Genomic DNA, 20,400 nt, shown 5'->3' with positions numbered 1-20,400 from the left:
TTTGTAATGTATTTGTGTATGTATTTTAAAAATAATGATGTCTATGATTTTTCTATCCTATTGAATACGTTTTAATTTACTTGAAGGCCATTAAATTTGATATACTTAAAAATTCTTAAAATTAATTCTTTGTATTGTTTGTAAAAAGTTTTTGAAGAGCCTTCTATACTTAGTTTGAAAGTTGATTGGATGACTAGACCGAAAACAGAAATAGCCAAAAACAGCAGAAAAAAAAAAGAAATTGTAATTTTCTTTCAAAATTAAGCAAATATTGTCATATGGCACTTAATTGAAAAGGGCTTTTCCAGATCTACAACTTTGTTGCATTATTCCATTTCGTGACTCATAACAAATTAATTTTATGCATGAATTCTAAATTTGTACACTTAAAAAATTGTTAATATATTTTAATATACTGCTAAAAATAAATTTAAAATAGTTTTAAAACATTTTCCAACTAAAAGTAAAAAAAGTTCTACATAAAATATTAAAAAATAAAATCGAATTTTATTTTATGCATTACAATAAAAAATATTAAAAAATTTAAAATTATTTTAAATTTGCAAATTAGATTTGAAAAAAATTCAAATGCTTCGATTTTTTTCATTATTTTTATTTTAAACTCTTTACTTCAATAAATTGTAAGTGTAGAAAATAAAAATAAATAAACTGCTTGTATAAAAACATTCTATCTTTTCTATTAAAAATAGTTTATAAAAAATAGATTTACAATATTGTAAAAAAGTGAATTTGTTTTTTTTTTTGCTTTTTTGTTCTGCAATTTAGTTTTTCTTTTTAACAAATAATATTTTTTTTCAAACAAATTTTCTAAACAAAATACAAAAATAAATTGAAACAGAAACAGTCTAGTACTTTTATTTTCAATTTAGAATTAAGGGCTTTGAGGCCAAATATTTGAATTATTTTTTCTACTTTTTAAAAATAGTTCATTTAATTAAAAATGTAAATGATGTTTGCACAAGTATATATATATCTCGTTATGTATATATCTCGTATGTAATGTTTTGTAAGTACGAATGTTTGTGTTATATTTGCTTTAAATTTTATCATGTAAATTAGATCATTAATTATATATTATTGGTTTATTAAACAACAAAGAAAATAGTTAGTCTAAATATGAATTATATATCATATCTGAAAAATTTGCTCTTATAATATTTTTAAATAATATAAGGTAAGTGTTCTATAAGTAAAAGGCAATTGATAAAATTTGCAAAAAAAGATTGGCAAGAATCACCAAAATGAAAACAAATTAAGCAGTTCTTTTTGAAATCTTTATAACATTTAATGCATTTAATAGAGAAACAAATTCAAAAAGAAATTTCTAATTTTTCATAAAATGACATTGATTTTGTAAAAATACACTTACTAAAGAGTTACTTGAACATTATAAGTAGTCAAATATGAAATTCATTGCGATCAGAATAGTACTTAAGTATGTATGTACAAAAATGTATGAGGAACGGCAGTAAATTAATATTTAGACATCAAGATTTTTGCTTAGTAAAAAGTAGAACTTAAACAGGTTATTTTTTTCTTTATAATATTTACGGCGGTAATGATAATTTGAATGTTTTTTATTACGCAGAATTTTTTTATGAGATGTTTTTGACTCTGTATTTTTACTATTACTATTGTCGTTAAATTTCTTTATTCGTCTTTTTAAAATTATGTATTTAAATTTTCTAAATAAAAAAAAATAAAAAAAAATTGTTTCTAGTTCTTGTTTGACTACCAAATATTGAATATATCTTGTAATTTAATCACGTGCCTTAACCAGAATATTATATGTTTGTATGTATTATAATTATATTTATTTGGTTGGGGAACAATTCGCCTATACTTAATTTTAATCTTCATACTATGATGATGTCATACCAAGAAGTTTTTTTCAAATATTTTAATAATGTGGTCGAATTTTATTCTGAAAAAAATTTAGGCGGTAAAAAGATATAGTGTATTTTGTTAAAAACAAAATCTTGATAATTTTTTCTTTCTTTAACTTTCTTTACAATATTATTATTTTTATTGAACTAAATATGGAAAGTGTTACAATCATTAAACGGTTTGTTTTAAAGAAAATAAAAAATAAAGGTGTGTTTTCTATAATATTAATAATTTTTTGATGCCTTTTTACAAAAAATTTTATTATTATGTACCCATATACTTTGTATTTTTAAAATTTTTGATAAAAGATGTGGGTGAAATTATAATTGAAATTGTAGTTAAAATATATTTGGTTTTGGATAAGAATAAAATTTTTCTATTTCAAATTATAGGTAAATACTTTAATTTTAATTTTTATTTATTTAAAACAATAAAAAAAATTGAGAATTCTATTAAATTTTTAATGAAAAAATTATAGCTAATAGATTGTATCAAATATTTTCAACGCTTTATTCGAAATAATAATTAAATACTTAAGCTCATAAAACTTAAGCTTAAAATTTTAATTGTATTTGAATTTTATACAATATTTAATTCTTGCCCTCTATTGAATATTATAAAAGAAATATTTATTTATTTATTTAGTTACAATTCAGCTCAGTTACTAGTATACTCTATTACTATAGAGCTTAGTCTGCTTTCTTAACTCATATTAATTAACAATACATACTAGTAAAATGAACAAATGAAATGTAAATTGAACATAAAAATTATAAACACTCAGTGTATTTAATTGGGAATAAATTTTTAAATATACATATTATAAAAAAAATATTTAAATGTATAATTGTATTTTTAATTGAATTTGGGAATAAAAGAAATAATAAATAAAATGTAATTGATTTTAATCATTTCATCATTTTCGTTTTTAAATTTCAGATCGCCAAAAGTTTTTTAAGCTTTGGGTGCGGTCTCAAAAAACAAAAAATAGGAAAAACAAATAAAAATTTAAATAGGTCGTCATACAGAAAACAAAAATGTAATTGTGTAAATTAAATGATTACAAAATGTAAAAATAATTACAAAATATTATTTCTGAATTATCAATTTTTCTTTTGAATAAAGTTTTAATTAATCGAAGAAGATTAAATTAAAAAGAGTTTTAAAGACATGCGAACTTGTAATATAATTTTTATACTAGGCAATAATGCATTAAGTAAAAATATTTAAATTTTAAAAATATTTTAGAAAACAATAATGTTAAATATGTCACGTGAAGTGATATATGTATATGTATGTTACTTCTGTCAGTAAAAAAGTTAATAAATTCCAATTATTGCTAAATATCTTCCTTGTGGTTTTAATAAAATTTCGACAGAACCACATTATTTAATTATTCATGTGCTTGAGACTCAAAATTAATTTTAATACAATTGATAATATATGAATATTTTGATTTCGTATCTATGTAAAACAAGTTCATTTTAAATGAAATTGGAATTTGAAATAATTAAAAAAAATTCAATAAATTTTAAACTTAGCTTTTACCGTTTTAATTGTCTTACGTTTCTCCTTCTTGCAAAGTGTGAAATAATTTGTTTTCAAGCATGTATGGTATAATAATTTTAATCTAATTATATATGTATGTAGATATGATATATGTACATATTTAGTAATGACAGCATATCAAAATTACAATTAAAAGAAAGTTATTAAGTTATAAATACAAACTTGCATAAAATTATTAATTTGTTAACATTTATTAACGAGTGTAAACCAGATTTTATGTTGATTAATTTGTTACATATTTTATAATAATTATAAATACTAGTTATTAAAATTATTATATTCACGCATTTATACACATTATGTTCAATATCTATAACTGTTTGTGAATTTATTTACAAAATGTGTAACATCAAATTGAATGATAAATGGCTTAAAAAATTTCAATTACATTTATGCATTGATTAATATTTGAAAATTATGATATATTTTTTATTAAATTTTAATGGTCAACTCTGGTTGTTCTCATTCTTTTTTTCTTTAACTTTAAAATAAGCAATTTATTTCAGAATAATACTAACATGGTAACGTAAAGTATTTATTGGTAACTCAAACATTATAGTAGCTTTAACATTAACATTAATCACGGGTCAATTTTTTTATTTCTATTTTATTTTTATTACAGTGTTTAGCTCAAATATATTACAATCAAATTATTACAGTGAAATTGGGTTATTATATAAATTTAATTTTGGAATTTTAACATTGGTAGTCAACATTTATTACTATAATATTTTTGCACATCATAATTTTTGATTATAATCACACCTTAGTATCATACATACATTAAACTCTCAACTATGCATATAGTATATTAATTCATAGAACTCTAACATTTAAGAAAGATAACTTGAACAATATAAGCATAATTAAAATTAATTAATATTTTAAGTGATACAATATTTTTTTGGTAAATAAAACAATTACGTTAAAGTTATCACATTTATATATATGACTTTAATCTGGGATATGTACAAATGTGTAAAGTGTAAATAACCGAAAGTGTTTAATTAATTCTTTCATTCGGTTTCTGAATAAGCTTTTGTTTTTTTTTTGAACAAAAATTTTTGAAGAAAATATTTTTCTTATCTCTTTCATAAATTAACAAAAAATTTTAAAGAAACTTTTTATCTTATAAGCATACATAAAATGTACATAAAAAACAGATAATTTTTAAAGTAAATGTATTTTTTTTGAGTTTACTTTTCTCAAAATACCAAAACCAAAGAAAACAAAGTGAAGACTTTATAAAAAAAAATAACCGCGTATGCTTTGCATGAAGAATGTATAGAAATTTCTATTTCAACTAATAATAATTATCACAATAATTATTGTTATTTCCTTTCTTTTTTGTAACATCAAAAATTTTGTACTATTTACTACAATCACTCTGAACAGCGTTTAGTTATCGGTGCTGGCATACGTTTTCTCTTTAAAATTATAAAATATCAAGATGGTTTTTTTTTTACAATAGTTTTGGACTTATTTTCTTAAAAATGTAGAATAAAATAAAAAAAGATAAAAAAAATTAACAAATTTATAGTTTTCTATTGATTTTTGTTTTTTTTTTTGTTTGCTTTTATAATTTTTACATATTATATTATGTAGATGAGACTCAATAATAATTATAAAAATCGAAGATTATTATTTATGAATTGTCACTTACCTTAACATGTTTTAATGTATCCAATGATGTTGATGTTGAACATGGTTTTTGTAAATTTTCTAATGTTTCCATTTGTTTTTTAGACCAATTTTGTATAACATTTGATGCTTTACGATATTTATCCCATAGCTCAACAGCTCTTTGATATCTTGTACGTAATATATGTAAATTTTCACATGTTTCATTCCATGCAACTAATGCATCTCTAACAGATACTTCAATTTGTTCAGCTATTTCAGAATCACATGTATCAATAAGAGGTTTTGATGAATCTTTAAGATCTTGTAATAAATTTTCACGATTTTCTAGATCACCAGATAATCCCTATATAAAATTTTTTTTATGTTATATAACACTTCATTATAATATATGTATACATTTAACACATTAAAAGCAAAAAAAAAAGAATTATAAAAATTACCAAAAAAAAAATAAATAAATTATTATTTAAAATCTAGTTTTTTTAAAATCACTATGTAATAAAATTATTTATATTTAAAACAATATGTGTTGAGAGGAGAGGAAAGTAAATCAGTGAAATATTTAAGTATCAAGTTATCAATATTACCAATTAGAAAATGAGTAAGCTGTCCATTGAACTTTTATATTATACAAAAAATAATTTACATTAAAGGCTACATGAAAAAAATTATAATTAGTAATTATTTACTTAGCACTTGTGATAGACAAATATGGATTTATATAATACGTATGTAATATGATTAATGATAAGAATATTGTAAGGGATTAATAATGGCGTTATGAAAATGATTTTATATTATTATTGTGGAAGGTAGAGGTAAAAGAGTTATTCTCTCATTTTGTTTTCTTTAATTAAATAACTAACAATTTTTTAATATAGCAAAAATAGCATTTTTTTATAACGCGTTTTGTGTTTGTGTAAATTCTATAATTTTTTTTATTTATTTATATGTTATGTGCGTAACTTTTATATGCATAACAGCTTATTCATAATACTTGTTCACAAAATCATACATGATGAAAAATAACATTGGTAATTAATGGTACTAATTTTGTTTTGGTTTCCTTAATTATGATCAAAATGTAAAATTTTAATTATTTCAAAAAATTAAACACGTTATTTATTTTAAAACCCGTTGTTTTTTTCGTTTTTAATAATTTACACCGTTCTATACCGCAGTTCATCGCGATAAGTTAACTTATACTGAATAGAAGAATAACTCTATTCAGTATGAGTTAACTTATCGCGAGCAATAACAATTTTTTGTTTGCTTTTTTTTTCGTTAAAAAACATTTTAATTTAAATTTTTTGGTGGAGGTAATTTTGTAAAAACAACAATAAAAAATTAAAAAGCTACATTACGTTAAAAAGGGGGAAAAAAGTTAATAATAGAAAAAGTTTATTTTTTTCAATTTCTAATTTTTTCTAATATAAAACATTAATATAAAAAAAGCTTCTTTTATCATATAGCGAATCATAACGAAACAAAAACAAATCATGATAAAAAACAAAACTATTGAATATGGTTTTGGTTTGGTAATTTGGTAATGTTTATAAAAAAAATTAATGCCTACAAGTTTACTTTAATAAACTTTGTAATTCTTTATTATTTTTCTTTTTTACATAAAAGAAAAAGAAAGCACAATATAAACAATTTCGCTTTTGTAAGTTAACCTTCAAAATCCCGACTAATACCACTTTTAAAAGAAGCCGGCCCACATTGTACATTAAGGTGCTTTCATACAACATACTTTTATAATTTTCATAAAATTAAAAGTAATCAAATTTTCAACTTGAATAATTTTCCTGTTGCTCCAGTTTTATCTAGTTAGGTGTTAATCTTACAAATATTTTGAAAATATTTACTTATTACATTTTTATGATTTTTAATTATTTTGAATTTGTATGGATATATAGATTTATTTTACTTTGGTAATTTTTATAAATTAAAATTATACTACTTTAATAAGCTAGATATATATAATTATGGATTTAAGTACAAATAGAACAAAATTATTGGTTACCTCAAGTCTTTCTGTTGCTTTCTTTAAACGTTCATAATCAACTTGCCCGTGAACTTTTAATAATTCCATCATAAAATCGGTTTCTTGAATTGATACGTGTACAATTTCTAATAGTCTTTCATAACGTCCCCATAATGCTGATCGCCCTTGTAATAAAAGCAATATATTTCCACATCGAGTCTCTAAGAACGCATGCTCATCTTGTATATGTGAGATATCACGTTCTAATCTTACAGGCGATACAGACATTCTCAAGCGCATTGGTAAAGTGTGCAATAATTGCCTTAATTTCATTATCTCTTGCCATTGATTAGTATTCAAATTAATAGTAATGTTTTGACATTCTATAATAGCTCGGTCAATAGCTTCGCTACCTAGTTTCTCTGTTGATTCACAATCATCAAGCATTACAGAAACATTAGCTTGGTATTTACGTAATGCTGTTATACCATCTTGAATAGCAATTAAACGATCTTTAAGTAATTTTGCACCTTCTAGTTCTTCAGCAATCTGAGTTGTAATTTTGTGCGACAGTGAAAATAATTCACCAATTTTTTCTGGTTCAGCTGCATTTGGTTCTAATCCGACACGTCCTAATTCATTGCCAATAATACCAACACGACCATTTAATACTTGTATTCGTTCGATGTATAAATTTAATTCATCTTCATTTTTAATAACACCTTTCATACTTGTTATTGTTAGATAAATTTCTTTCAATTCACGCTCTAATAATTGTAGTTTTTCTGGTATTGGAACATCTTGTGCTGAAATGCTGTTTATTATTGTACTTTGAATATTATCGATTTTATTTTCAACACTACGCCATCTGTCCTCCAATTGAGCATGGAATTGACGTTGTAGCATTTCATCAGCTAACGGAATTATTTGTACAGATTGTTCAAAACTATTACCTGCATCTTTTCGAATATTATTATGCATTTCAAATTGAGCTTTAATTTCCCAGAATTGACGCATATGTTCAATAGGTTGTTCTCGTAAATCTTTTGGAATACGAATCTGAGTTAATTCACGTTCAGTATCTTTAACCCAGTTTTCAAGTTTATCTGTTTGTATACAATATTGATTCCACTTTTCAGTGAAAATTAAGAGTCTATGTAAATAAAGAGTGACTTCTTCTCGCAATTTTAAAAGTACTATTAAAGCTTCGTTACTTTCTTCCACTAAATTTGGTGCTTGAATGAGATCTTGAAGTTTATTGGCAATGCTGGAGAGTTGAGTCATTTTGATGTAATGAAAAGATATATCGGTGTTGAGAGACTGATAAAGTGTTGTGTATTGGTCAAAATCAGCTGACGTAACTGCAGATAGATCGGGTACACGCTGTTGAGCAACTTGTAGCCATTGCAGTTCTTCTTTCATACCTATTTTTTATAATAGAACATATTGAAAGTTTGTTAATGACACAACAATTATACATTTCAAATATAATTATAATTAAACAAAAAGAACGTTATAACATATAGCAGATTTACCTTTTTCTAAAACAGTCCATCTGGATGCGGCCAAAGCTAATTCTTGTGCACGAACAGAAGCTTTTTCTAAAATAACTGTGGCTTGATCGTATAATTCTTTGTGTAATGAAGCGTTTCGTAATTTTGTTTCTTCATCGATATTATCTTCTAAACTTTCCAAAATTGCTCTACAATGACTCAAATTGACAAAGAATTTTCTGTGTTTTTGCATTTCTTGGTTTAACTGTTCCATGGAGTTAGCCGAAATTGGAGTTTCAACAAGGTTATCAGCAATACAACAAATGGTTGCGAACTCTTTAAGTGTTTGTTCATAATCGTCTGCCAATAACGATAATTGGAAAATACGTTCTCGCTCTTCATTTATGTTGCGATCAAGCGCTTTACAATTTTCACAAGCTATGTAAATATCATCAGGTATTTTTTTGCCAGGAAAATCTTTATTTAAACCTCTAGCGGTATGTAATAACTCCGCTAATTTCAACATTTCATCTTGATTTTGGGCGTCTAATTCCTCCAGCGCCTTCATTTTCCTATCCAACGGAAGCTCATGAGACAAAAGATTCTCATAACGTTCATGTATATGATAAATGGTAGTAATAACCATTTCTACAGTTGTAATGTATTTTCTTAAACGTTCGCCTTCTTTTTGCTCATCGGATAAACTTTCCTTTGCTACATTTTCAACAGCTTCTAAATGTCCTTTAAGTAATTTGATACTATCTACAATACGTTGTTGACTCTCTGGATCTGATTTACTCTTTGACAAATGAGATTGAAGTTGTGAAATGTTGTCTTTAGCTAAATTAATTTCGTTGCTTAATTGATTATACTCCTCAAGTTTGTTTTCGTCTGGTCTGTCTGCAATTTGCTGTTTGATTAAATAAATTCTGTATTCTATTGTTTCTAGCCAAGTTGATATTTTTTCAATTATTGTTACAGTTGTAGTTTGAGTCATTGTTGGATCATCCTGCTTAATTGCTTTTTGAAGATCACCAAGCGATACATTTATTTCAGAAATTCTCTGTTCGGCTGGCTTGTCGCTCACATTGTCAGACACTGTAGCTAAATTCAATGTATTTATAAATATAGTTGGTTTCTTCTCGGATGAATGTTTTAGGTGTTGAATTCGATCGCCAATAGCATCATTTGTCTTAGTCCACAGTTCTACAACAGTCTGTTCAGGTAGCTTGCTAAGAACGCCTTTCTCAGATGAAATTAAGTCGGCGGAGGAATCACCTAAGTTTTGTGACGAAACTACCTCGACCGTTGAAACCTGTTTCCAAATATCGTCTTCATTTTGCTTTTCTTTATCTGACCTGTCTGCTTGAGATTTTGGAGAAACTTTTTTGACTTCAGATTTAGAATCAGTTACTGAAACTTCTTGTTCCTGAACTTGAGGTTTGATAGTTACAGTAGTCCAATCTTCTTCTTCAACTGGTATTTGATCTGGATATGTTTCATAAGTAGTGCGTTTAGTAATTTCAAGTTGAACACGTGATGGAGCATGTTGAATGTTTTCCTCAGGAACGCCTACTAAAACAGTTTTGTTGGGTTTCACTGGAACTGCTATAATATTAGCGTTTTTCTCGGATTCCAAGAAAATTTTTGTTGCTTCGCAGGGATCTACTCCAGGTGATGTTACCAATGCACTATCAATCTCAACACAAAGGTTAACATCTGGAATTTTTTTGTCTTTACTCTTCTTTTTCGTTCTTTTGTCTTTCGTTTGATCGCCTGGAACAGGTTCACTATGTTCTTTAGGAAGCTCTACTGTCTTAGTGTAAGTTATAACAGTCGGCTCAGCCGCAGGACATTCATCCGGATCAGGTGGTACTGTAAGAGTAGCTTGAATTTCTAAGTCATATTGTTCCGTAGACGTCGCGACTGAAGATTCATCAATATCTTCAATCTTTTCTTCCGGTATTTTCAAGTTCTCTTCCAAAGCAGCATTTTCTTTGAATTTTTCTTGGTCGATTTTGGGATCATCTTCTCGAGGAGTAGTTTGAATTGTAGAATCTATCGTTGTTATGATTTCAGTCAATGTGTGTTGATCAGCTTTTTCAACTGGTTTCTCAGCAGGAATTTTTCCTATAAGTTTATCTAAGATTGGCTCTACAATCACACTTGAAGGAATTTGCGGATCTTGGGGGAGTGTTTGCACTATTTGTTGCTTGGTGTCTATTGTAAATGTTTGACTAGAAATTTCTACCGTATCAGGTTGTACTTGCTCCGCTTCATCATTTATTTCGACCCCCTCAGTTTGGACTTCTTCCGTTAGCTGCTCAACTTGAGGTTTTTCTTCTTCTCTAGGTGTTGTTTGGATTTCTGTTTCGATAGATTCAACTACCAAAGTCTGCGTTTCACCCTCCTGAACTTCGGCTTGCGGTAATCCAAAATCAATGCTAGTTTGCTGCGCTAGTTCTGCTACTGGTGTTGGTGGTTCTGGTGAGGTAGTAACTGAGATTAGTTCTTTAGTTTCTTTTTCTTCTGGCTTAGGTGTAGTTTGTTGTTCAGCATCTTCATATGTAACTTGGTCATGAATACTTTTTATGCTTCTTGCGGTGTCTAAGGGAGATTTATCTTTCCCAGATTCATCTAATGCTAAGCTAGAAACTTTGCTACCAGGACCTTGTTCTTCGTGTTTTTCCTCAGTTATTTTATCAGAAGATACAGGGCTTTCACTACCTTCTTTACTTCCCGATTCCGTCGACTGAGGAACATATGACTCCTCATCTTCTTTAACACGATATTTTTGTTTTTTCTTTTTCTTTCGCTTATTTTTATCAGTTTCATCGTCTTCATCCAATGTAGTTTTCCCATCAGGTTCGTAACCTGTTTCCCGCGCTGTTTCTTTGTCAGAGCTGGAGGTCAGTTTAGTATCAACTACATCAGTTGTTTCTTCAGGAATTCCGGGTACAGCAGCTATCGAATCAGATTCGCTGGAAATTGCAACATCTGCATCTAAAAGCTTTTTCTTTTCTTGTTCTGATGATGTAAGTGTGGTTGAATCACTTACTCCAGTTTCAAATATTTTAACATCAACACGAGTTTTTTGATCTTGCTCGGGTTCCAAAGTAACTTGTACTTTACTCTCTCCTTTCTGATCCTTTGTTGGGGCTGTCATGGTAATCGTTTGTCTTGGAGAATCTAGGGCTGACTCTGCATCAATAAAAAGTTGAGTGGCTGCTCGTAGATCTGTTTTAGGTTTTTTGGTTTTATCTTTAATTTCTTTTGAACCTGTAGATTCTTCTGGTAATTTTTCGATAGCCAAAAGCATTGGATCCTCTACTAGAACCGGCTTGACCTTTTTATCTTTATCTATCTTAGGTTTTTTATCCTTTTTGTCCGGTTTGTCCCTTTTCTCCGTCTTTATTTCTTCTACAATATCGACTTGTGTCTTTATTGGTTCTTGTTTGTCACCCTTTACAACATCTTTGATTTTATCGGAAATAACTTTGCCTTCTATTACTTGGTGTAACTGTTCATCCGTTAGAATTGGAGTTTCTTTTGCCTGAACAGGTGTTACTGGTGTCTGAGGTCTAGATAACTCTTTCTTTTCAAGAACAACTTTAATTTCCAGTTTTTCTGGAGTAACATCCTCTAATTCTAGTGACTTAGGGGGTGACCTTGGGGATTTGTCGTAAGTATAGCTTTCCAAACTCAAAGATGCACCTGTGTCATCATCAACTGGCCAAATTTCTTCGATTTGCTGGATATCTTGTCTTGTAATCGTAACTTTAGTAGCCGGTGAATCGATAGTTTCTTCTTTAGTTTCATCTGGGATTGGATGCTGTGAAAATTCAATTGTTGTAGGTTGTAAATGATGTTCAGTTGGCCAAATTTCTTGAATGTTTTCAAGTGGTTTTTCACTTGGAAGCACTACTGTTGGGGCTGGTTGAATTTCAATAGTTTTCTTAATAATTTCGATACGTGCAAGATCTTTATCATCAGTTGGTGTTGTTGTTGTTGTTATTGTTGAATGTATTTGTTGTGGTTGTATTTCTTGGGTTATTTCTGTAAGTTGAGTATATGTTGGTTGTTGTGTGGTAGTTAGTAGATCATCTACGTGTGGTGCTTTATCAAATGTCAACTCTACTTGTGCTTGATCATATTCAAATACCTTAGGAGTGACCTCTTTTGGAGATGTTGTTTCGACGAGGGCTCCATCTTCAATCATTTTATTGAATTCTTCTTCGGTAACAACTTTTCCATTTACTGTACGTATAACGTTTACATTAACTTTAGGAGGTAGTTCTTCAGTAACTTCAATTTCTTCTGGTTCTTCAACAACTTCTTCAGTAATGTGTTCTTTTCCGTCAATCACAACAACACGTTTAATAATCTTCTTTGTTGTACGTATTATTCTACGAGTAACTTGTTGCACAACAGTGCGAATTTGTGATTGTTGTTCTCCAGGGAGATTTTCTCCATGAATTGGTTCTTGCACTATTGGTTCACCTTCAATAAGAGCTATTTGCATTCTTTCAGGATCTTCAAGGATTTGCTCTTTGCTGGTACGCTTAATTATTGTTTTTGGTATACCATCGTCTCCAATAATAGTTTCGATATTTTCTATTTGTCGTGTAATAGGAGCTTCATCGCTTCCTAATATTGAAGTTTGTTCTTGCGTTCTTTGTATAATTTTTTGTTGCTGTGTTTTAGTTACTTTTTTAACAAGAATACGTTTTGTACCATCAGGATCAATAACAACTTCCGTTGTTGTTGTTTCGTTTGGCTCAACAAAAGTCGTTTCGAATGACTCTGGAATATTTTTCAGTACTAATTCGGTTGATCTATCTACATCTTTTTTAGGTTTTTTGTGATAACGAGCTTCAACTAAAACATCATCGGGAACCTCTGGAATATTTGGGTTTAGTGTCCTATCGATTTGTATTGTTTCTTGACCACTTTGAATTTTTTGTATCACTGAAATATTTTCAGTTGGCTTACGTTCTTTAGCTGTTTGGACTGACATATCCGTTGTTTCGGGAGCTTTCGATACCGATTCCAGTGGGAAACTTGTTTGAGCTTCAACTTCTGCAACTTCGCGATCACTAGGTTTATATTGTAAACTTTCTGATGTTTGCGTTTCAACTGTTATACCAATTTGTTCCCGATCATCAGGTAATGAGGCAACCGAATCAGCTGTATGCTCTGATAATTGTTCTAACTGCTTCTGCCTTTCTAATTCTCGTTCTTTCTCTTCTAGTTCTTTTTGTTTCTCTAATTCCTTTTGTTTTTCTAATTCTTTTTCTATTTCATTTTGTTTTTGTAAGTCTATTGCTTGCTGTTCGAGTATTCGAATACGTTCGGGTATGACTAAAATTTGCTCGTGAAGTATATCTATTATGATTTGTAATTGTTCGGCTAATGGGGATGCTAGTTGACTAACATCTTCGTATTGTTGAAGTTGTTTAGTTTTTTCTAAAAGGTCGATTAGAGATTTTTCTTTTTCTTTTAGATTTCGTAAAACTTCCTCATTAAATTTGATATGCTCTTGTATTTCGTTCTCAGTCTGTGGTTCTCGTTCTTCAAATTGTTTTAATTGAGCTTGTGTTGTTTCTAACCAAATTTCAATTTCATCTAAATGCTTTTTATATCTTTCTAATTCTTGCTGTCGTTTGCGTCTGGCTTCAAGTGCATTCTAAAATCAAGAATTTTTATTAAGATATAATATTTTTTTTTTAAATTTTATTTAATTTACCTCTATTAGATTTGAACTTTGTTGAGATCTTATTATTAATGCATCAATACGGTCCCGTATCGAATGTAACAGTCTTTCTGTTGGAGGATCCGTTGGTAAATTGAGGCTAACTTGTTTTAAGCGATCAGCTTCTTTACGATGTAATTCCAAATTATCCAGGATTAGCTATAAATGAGTATTACAAATGAGGCAAATTTCCAAAAATTGAAGATGAATTTTAAAAGTAATTTAATCATTTAAATTTATAATAAATAAGAATTTTTTTCCTGCCAGAGTATTCCTATATTCCTTTATACAGAACAAAAATTTAAAAAGAAAGTAAAAAAAGTTTTTGTTTTGAAAGTAATGTGTATGTGGTAAATGAAAATTATTTTCAAGTGCCATAAATTAAGGCTTCGTATTTTTAAAATTTTTAAAATAAGAAAAAACAAAAGGAATATGACAGTAAAAGAATTAAGTACGCTATAAAATTTCTTACGTAAAACATTCCATTAATTAATTTAGTTGTATACCTATAATTAAAGTTTAATAATTTATATATTTATTTATATTTATTTAGAATTGTCTGTAAATTACACAAATTAGACGTTTAAAACATTTTTTAAACTATTTTTAATATTAATCATCAATTTTAAATAGAATTTCCATTCATAATAAAAAATACACTATAAATTTTAGTGTATATTAAACTACTGAAAAATTAAATGTTGGTTAATTGAAATTATTACTTAAAATTTATATAATTTGTAAAATTCAATAATTGATTGACTCATGAAAAAAGAGTATTTAATTTAATTTAATTAAGCTTAATATAATTATGTTGATACGGGTTTGTTTTGTTCCTTGTCTTAAATTCTCAGAACGAGTTTAATTAATTAAATTAAATTGAGAAATATTTCATGAACAAGTAACATTAACCATGTTATTCTAATTCATGAATACAAATTTTAATTCTCTTTCTTTTCCTTTTAAAATGGAAGAGTTTTATTTTTGCTATACATTATTTTTCAATATTATTCAATATCTTGTTCTAGTAATCATAAATAATGTCACTGCTTTTTTACATTATAACAGTCATAAGTTATGAAACATCTAGTGAGGTTTATGTCATGTTTGGCCAAAAAAACTTAATTAACATAAACATGACATAAACCTCATTTAGTTTTTTTAACGCCAGTCTTATGATCGTCAAAATGTTATGTAAATATACATTACATTAATATTAATAAATTAATTCATGAATTGTTGTTGTTGATAAAAATGATATCAAATTTTCTCTAAGTCTTAAAATAAAAAGAGATTTTCTCTCTTGTAGTCTTTAAACGGAAAATTAAGAAAAAAAAAGTGATTTTGTTATTTATAAAGCAATTTTTGGTAAATGATTTACGAAAAAGAACAATAGCATTATTTCTTGTCAAATTACTTAATTACTTTTTGTATAATATTATTAGATACATAGTTTATTTGTTTTTTTCTTTTTTTTTTTTAAAAAAGTGAAAAAAAAACTGTAATACTAAAAATAAAAATGTCTGAAATGTAATTTAAGGAAATAATAGCATTCAAAACAATAAAAATCGAAAATCCAACAAATTAAAATAATAATGTTATTTAAATGGTATAAGATACATATAAATATTCGTATCTGTACTCACCTTAAGACCTTGTAGCATACCCTCTAAGCTATTCTGCGATAATGATCCAATTCCTTGCTCAGTGGTTAACAATGACTGAAGTAATTCATCAACTTCTTGTGACAGTGAGTCCTGATTTATTTTTTTTTAATTTAATTTAAAAAGGTTTTTTTTTGTTTTTTAAAGAAAAATTTTCCATATTCATATACAGAGTTATCCAAAGCGCATATCAGTATTCATTTTGAGCATTTTTGGAATTTAGGAAGCATTTTTTGTTTTTTGAAATTTTTTTTCATAATTTGCATAAATTTTTTTTTTTTTAATATTGTAATAAGAATTTTTTTTCAGTCATATAACAAATATAGTTTTATATATATTTGCAGTTATATGAATTTGAAGGCAAAAGAAAGAGATATAAAAAGAAAAAAAATAAACAAAATAAATATAGAAGAAAAAAAATTATATTAGAATTTTATATTTAGAAAATGCCAAAATTAAAAAAAAATTTGTTACGCAAATTTTTTATGAAATGTGAATTTATTTTTTTTTTAATGAAATTTTGAATGTATTTTTATTTAATTTTTATATAATATGATTAATTTTATTGGTTTTTGTTTGTCCTTTTTTTTTAATTTTTTTGGCTTTTCATTCATTTTTAAAAGAAAACAAAAACAGAAAAAATTAAACATTAAATTGAACGAAACACAAAAATAGCCTCTTATTATTTAGTTTAACTATAATATATGTAAATATATGTTTAAAAAAATATATATATTTTGTTTATTATTAGGTTTATATAGGGTTAAAAGTTATTACATATAGGGAAAAAAAGAAATTCTACACAAATACAAAAAAAAAACGCAAGGGGAGGAGAAATACATATATGGTTGCTACAAAAGCTATAAAAACACATTTAAAACAAAAACAAATATTATATGACCTACATACATACATAATATATTATTGAACATATTATGTTTTGCCTATGTTTTGTATTATGGTATAGCTATATGAATAAAAAATCAGTGTTGCAAAGTCAAACGTCACAAGAATATTATGTAAAAACGTAATTATTTGAAATTTAATATTCTTTCAATGTCACCATACTAAAAAAGTTCTTTTTTTTTTTTATTTTTTGAGCAATGAAAACAATATTGAATGCTAAATATTAGAATCTTGAGTTAATAAAAATATGAAGAATTACATGTTTATAAATAAGATCACAAACAAAATTTTTTAGGGACTAATAAAGAGTTTGGCACAGTGCATTACACATATCGCAAAATACTTATGAATTATTAAAAGAAAATATACTTTTTAAATTTTGGCATTTATTTAATAGCTTTTAGTTAAAACTCCTTTATCACCTTCATATTACAAAAATAGAATTTTTTATTTGAAATTTCTTCAAAATTTTTTTTATATATGTAGGAATTAAGATCAGACCGCTATATATTGTTACAATGTAAGAAACCAAAATTTTGTTTTGAACTGTAATTTTCGTTATATATAACAAAAAATATAATATAACGTTTGATATTGCCATTTTGTTACACTGATTAAAAAATATTTTTTTTCTGTATTTCCTTTTTTTATATATAAAGAAATCAAAACCTATAAAACACTTTATGGCAACAAGAAAGGAAAAAAAACAAATGTTAAAAATAATGTAATTTAAATAACAATGCATAAAATTAGCATATACGGTAACACATAATAAAAATAACCTATAAATGATTTTGTATTCGAATAATAAACAAGTATAATCGAATTAATTTTAAATTTTAATTTATGTATTTTTTTAAAAACAAAGAGAAAAAATTAAAAAATAAATTTATTTGCTTTACGATAACAACGATAACGCGATAACAAAATTCACATTTTCAGTTTGGATTAGCAACTTAAACGTTATAGACGTCTTGAAGCGCGAAATACTTTTAAAGTTATGCTTTTCCCTCTGTTGTAGTAAATAAATTCATATATGAATAAACAGTATGAAAAAATTTATATAAGAACAACTAGTAAAGTGCAAAAAAAAAAAATTTTACTGCAAAATATAAATTACGTTAAAAAATTTAGTTTTTTACTTTATGAACTCAAAAAAACTTAAATGCATTTTTTTAAATATTATTGGAATGTGTAAAATTTTTAATAGACTTAATTATGAAATTATTTTTCAAAAAATTGAGGCAGTAGATTTATAAGATTCTCGGATATTAAGATTTAAAACTTTTTTTTTTCAAAAATTTAGAGACAATTTTTGTATATTACTTAATTTCTTAAGAAAAATATCATTAAATTCAATAAATATATTAATAATTTTATTGTAAAAGAATAAGAATACGTAAATCTAAATGAATATTTTCCCGTTCTTATGGATAAAAGAATGTAATAAGTCTTGAACTATATTCTGACGATTATATCTTGATACATGAACCTATATATGTAATTGAATCACTATTATTTTTTTAATATAGAAATATTGTTTTTGCTAAAATCCAATAAATCAAATTCTTTTTTAAATTGAATTCTAAAGAAATTATATACATATACATATATAAAAAATTTAAATACTATACCTTAAATTTTTGGATTTGAAACATTTCATAGCTGCTTTATTACTTTAGTTACAATTAATTTTTCTGGCGTAATTGCTAAAATATGCATAATGTTTTTTGAAAAAGTCAAGGTGACTATAATTTGTTTCTCTTATATGTCAAATTTTTATTTAATTTTTATACATACTTTGTGTTGGGCTTTTAGAAATTAAAAAAAAATACATGAAAGCTTTATAAAATTTATAACTCGACCCAACTTGCTTTTATAAATATTTAGTAAAATCATTGAATTTAAAATCGAACTATAAAATCAACATCTGATAGCAGCACCTACGTAAGTATGTATATAAAAACAACATATTACCTATATAAGTGGCCTATGATTTCGCAGATTTGTCAACGGTTTTCTTAATTTCATTGCTTTTTTGACGGAACTAATTTCTAAAAAGTAAAATTTTCAAGATTCATCAATTAAGGCAAAATTTTTTTATTTTAATTTTTGCTTTGCAGTAAAATTTTTTATAAAAATAACTTCGTAAGAATAACTGAAAGTAATAATCAATTTTTTTTAAATTTAATTTCAGCTTCAAATATTGGGAATTGATTGCTACAAATCAATCGCAATTCTAAAGATTTTGTCTCCTCTTTTATGGAAAACTATTTCATTAAATTTTAATTAATAGAGAAAGTAAGAATATCTTTAAAACCATTCCATATAGTTCAAATAATTTTAAATAATCATATAGGAATTTTTTAATTAATTTTTAAATATAATTAGTGTTGAATTAATTATTAGAAAAAAAAAAATAATATTAAATTTTAATAAAGAAAATTTTGTTTTGTTTTCATTGATCTTTTCATTTTTTAGTATATAGGTATAAAATTATTTTGAAATTTTGAATTAATAAAATTTCGAATGAAAAAATAAAAACGTTTTTGTTATTTTTCCTTATGTGCTTGCCCCTAACTAAATGTGTTTACAAAATATTTTTAAATTTACTTCTTGTTTTATTTGTTTATCAAAAAATTTGGTGTATTTTGCTCTCAATTTTAGTTTTTGATTTTTTTTGTCAAAATATTTATATTTAAAAATCTTGTATAATATCTGTATGTAAATTTGTTTTAAAAATAGAAAAATTATTTCATATCCCTTTTTTAAAAATGTAAATTTATTTAAAAAAAAAAAACAGTTCCTATTAAAAAATGTAAGTAGTAGATGTATGTATGATATATAATAGAGCGAACAAGAGATACAAAGAGAGAGTGAGAGAGAGAGAGAGATGACAAAAAAAAACATCAACTTAATTTATTATTTTAGTTTTTTTTCAAATATTATTCTATATATTTCTATTGCATTCCGAAACATTTATAATTTTTTTTTAATTAAATATGCATTTATTAAAAGTTAACAATTTTTAAATTTTTCCTGACAGAAATTTACAGGAAACAAAAAAAAAAAAGAAATGTTTTACTATATTTTTTTTTAATTAATTAACAATGTTTTAGCAATTTTTTTTTTTTTGAATTATTACTGTTATCTACAAGACAAAACGCTTTTCTTAAGTCGTCTGAAATTAAAATCGCACTCAATCGCTCTCTGTAGAATTTCAAACACCATCTAAATTTTTGCTCAAATCATATTTGAGCAAAAATGACATTAACTAACTTTTAAGTGAGTTTCTTTATGTGAGAGCTAAGATAATTTATTAATTAAAAAATTTAAATTTAGCACTTTACCGACGTTTTGGCTTGTAGGTATACAGATTGATATGCGTACGAATATAATTATTACAATTTAACAAATATATTACACAAATTAATTATATAATAATGTATGTATATATATTATATAAAGAGAAGAATT

General features: G+C 25.8%; 1 protein-coding gene across 14 annotated transcripts in view; it reads right to left on the bottom strand.

The window, feature by feature from the left end:
- LOC129608558 (muscle-specific protein 300 kDa) overlaps positions 1-20,400 on the bottom strand; it is a 257,736-nt gene that overhangs the window by 17,500 nt on the left and 219,836 nt on the right. For 13 of the 14 annotated variants that reach the window (XM_055520156.1, XM_055520158.1, XM_055520151.1 and 10 more), the window contains 5 exons: positions 16,000-16,110; positions 14,348-14,512; positions 8,644-14,287; positions 7,148-8,532; positions 5,141-5,464 (listed from right to left, as the gene is read on the bottom strand). In XM_055520156.1, coding sequence (XP_055376131.1) covers positions 5,141-5,464; positions 7,148-8,532; positions 8,644-14,287; positions 14,348-14,512; positions 16,000-16,110 — 7,629 coding nt within the window. Of the gene's footprint in view, positions 1-5,140; positions 5,465-7,147; positions 8,533-8,643; positions 14,288-14,347; positions 14,513-15,999; positions 16,111-20,400 lie in introns of those variants that run through there. The other variant, XM_055520152.1, reaches the window with a different exon arrangement.

Source organism: Condylostylus longicornis, unplaced genomic scaffold (assembly GCF_029603195.1).
Source record: "Condylostylus longicornis isolate FDR11 unplaced genomic scaffold, ASM2960319v2 ptg000031l, whole genome shotgun sequence".
Lineage (NCBI taxonomy): Eukaryota > Metazoa > Arthropoda > Insecta > Diptera > Dolichopodidae > Condylostylus > Condylostylus longicornis.
Note: the sequence above shows the minus strand (reverse complement) of the source record. Positions and strands in the feature narration are given on the sequence as shown.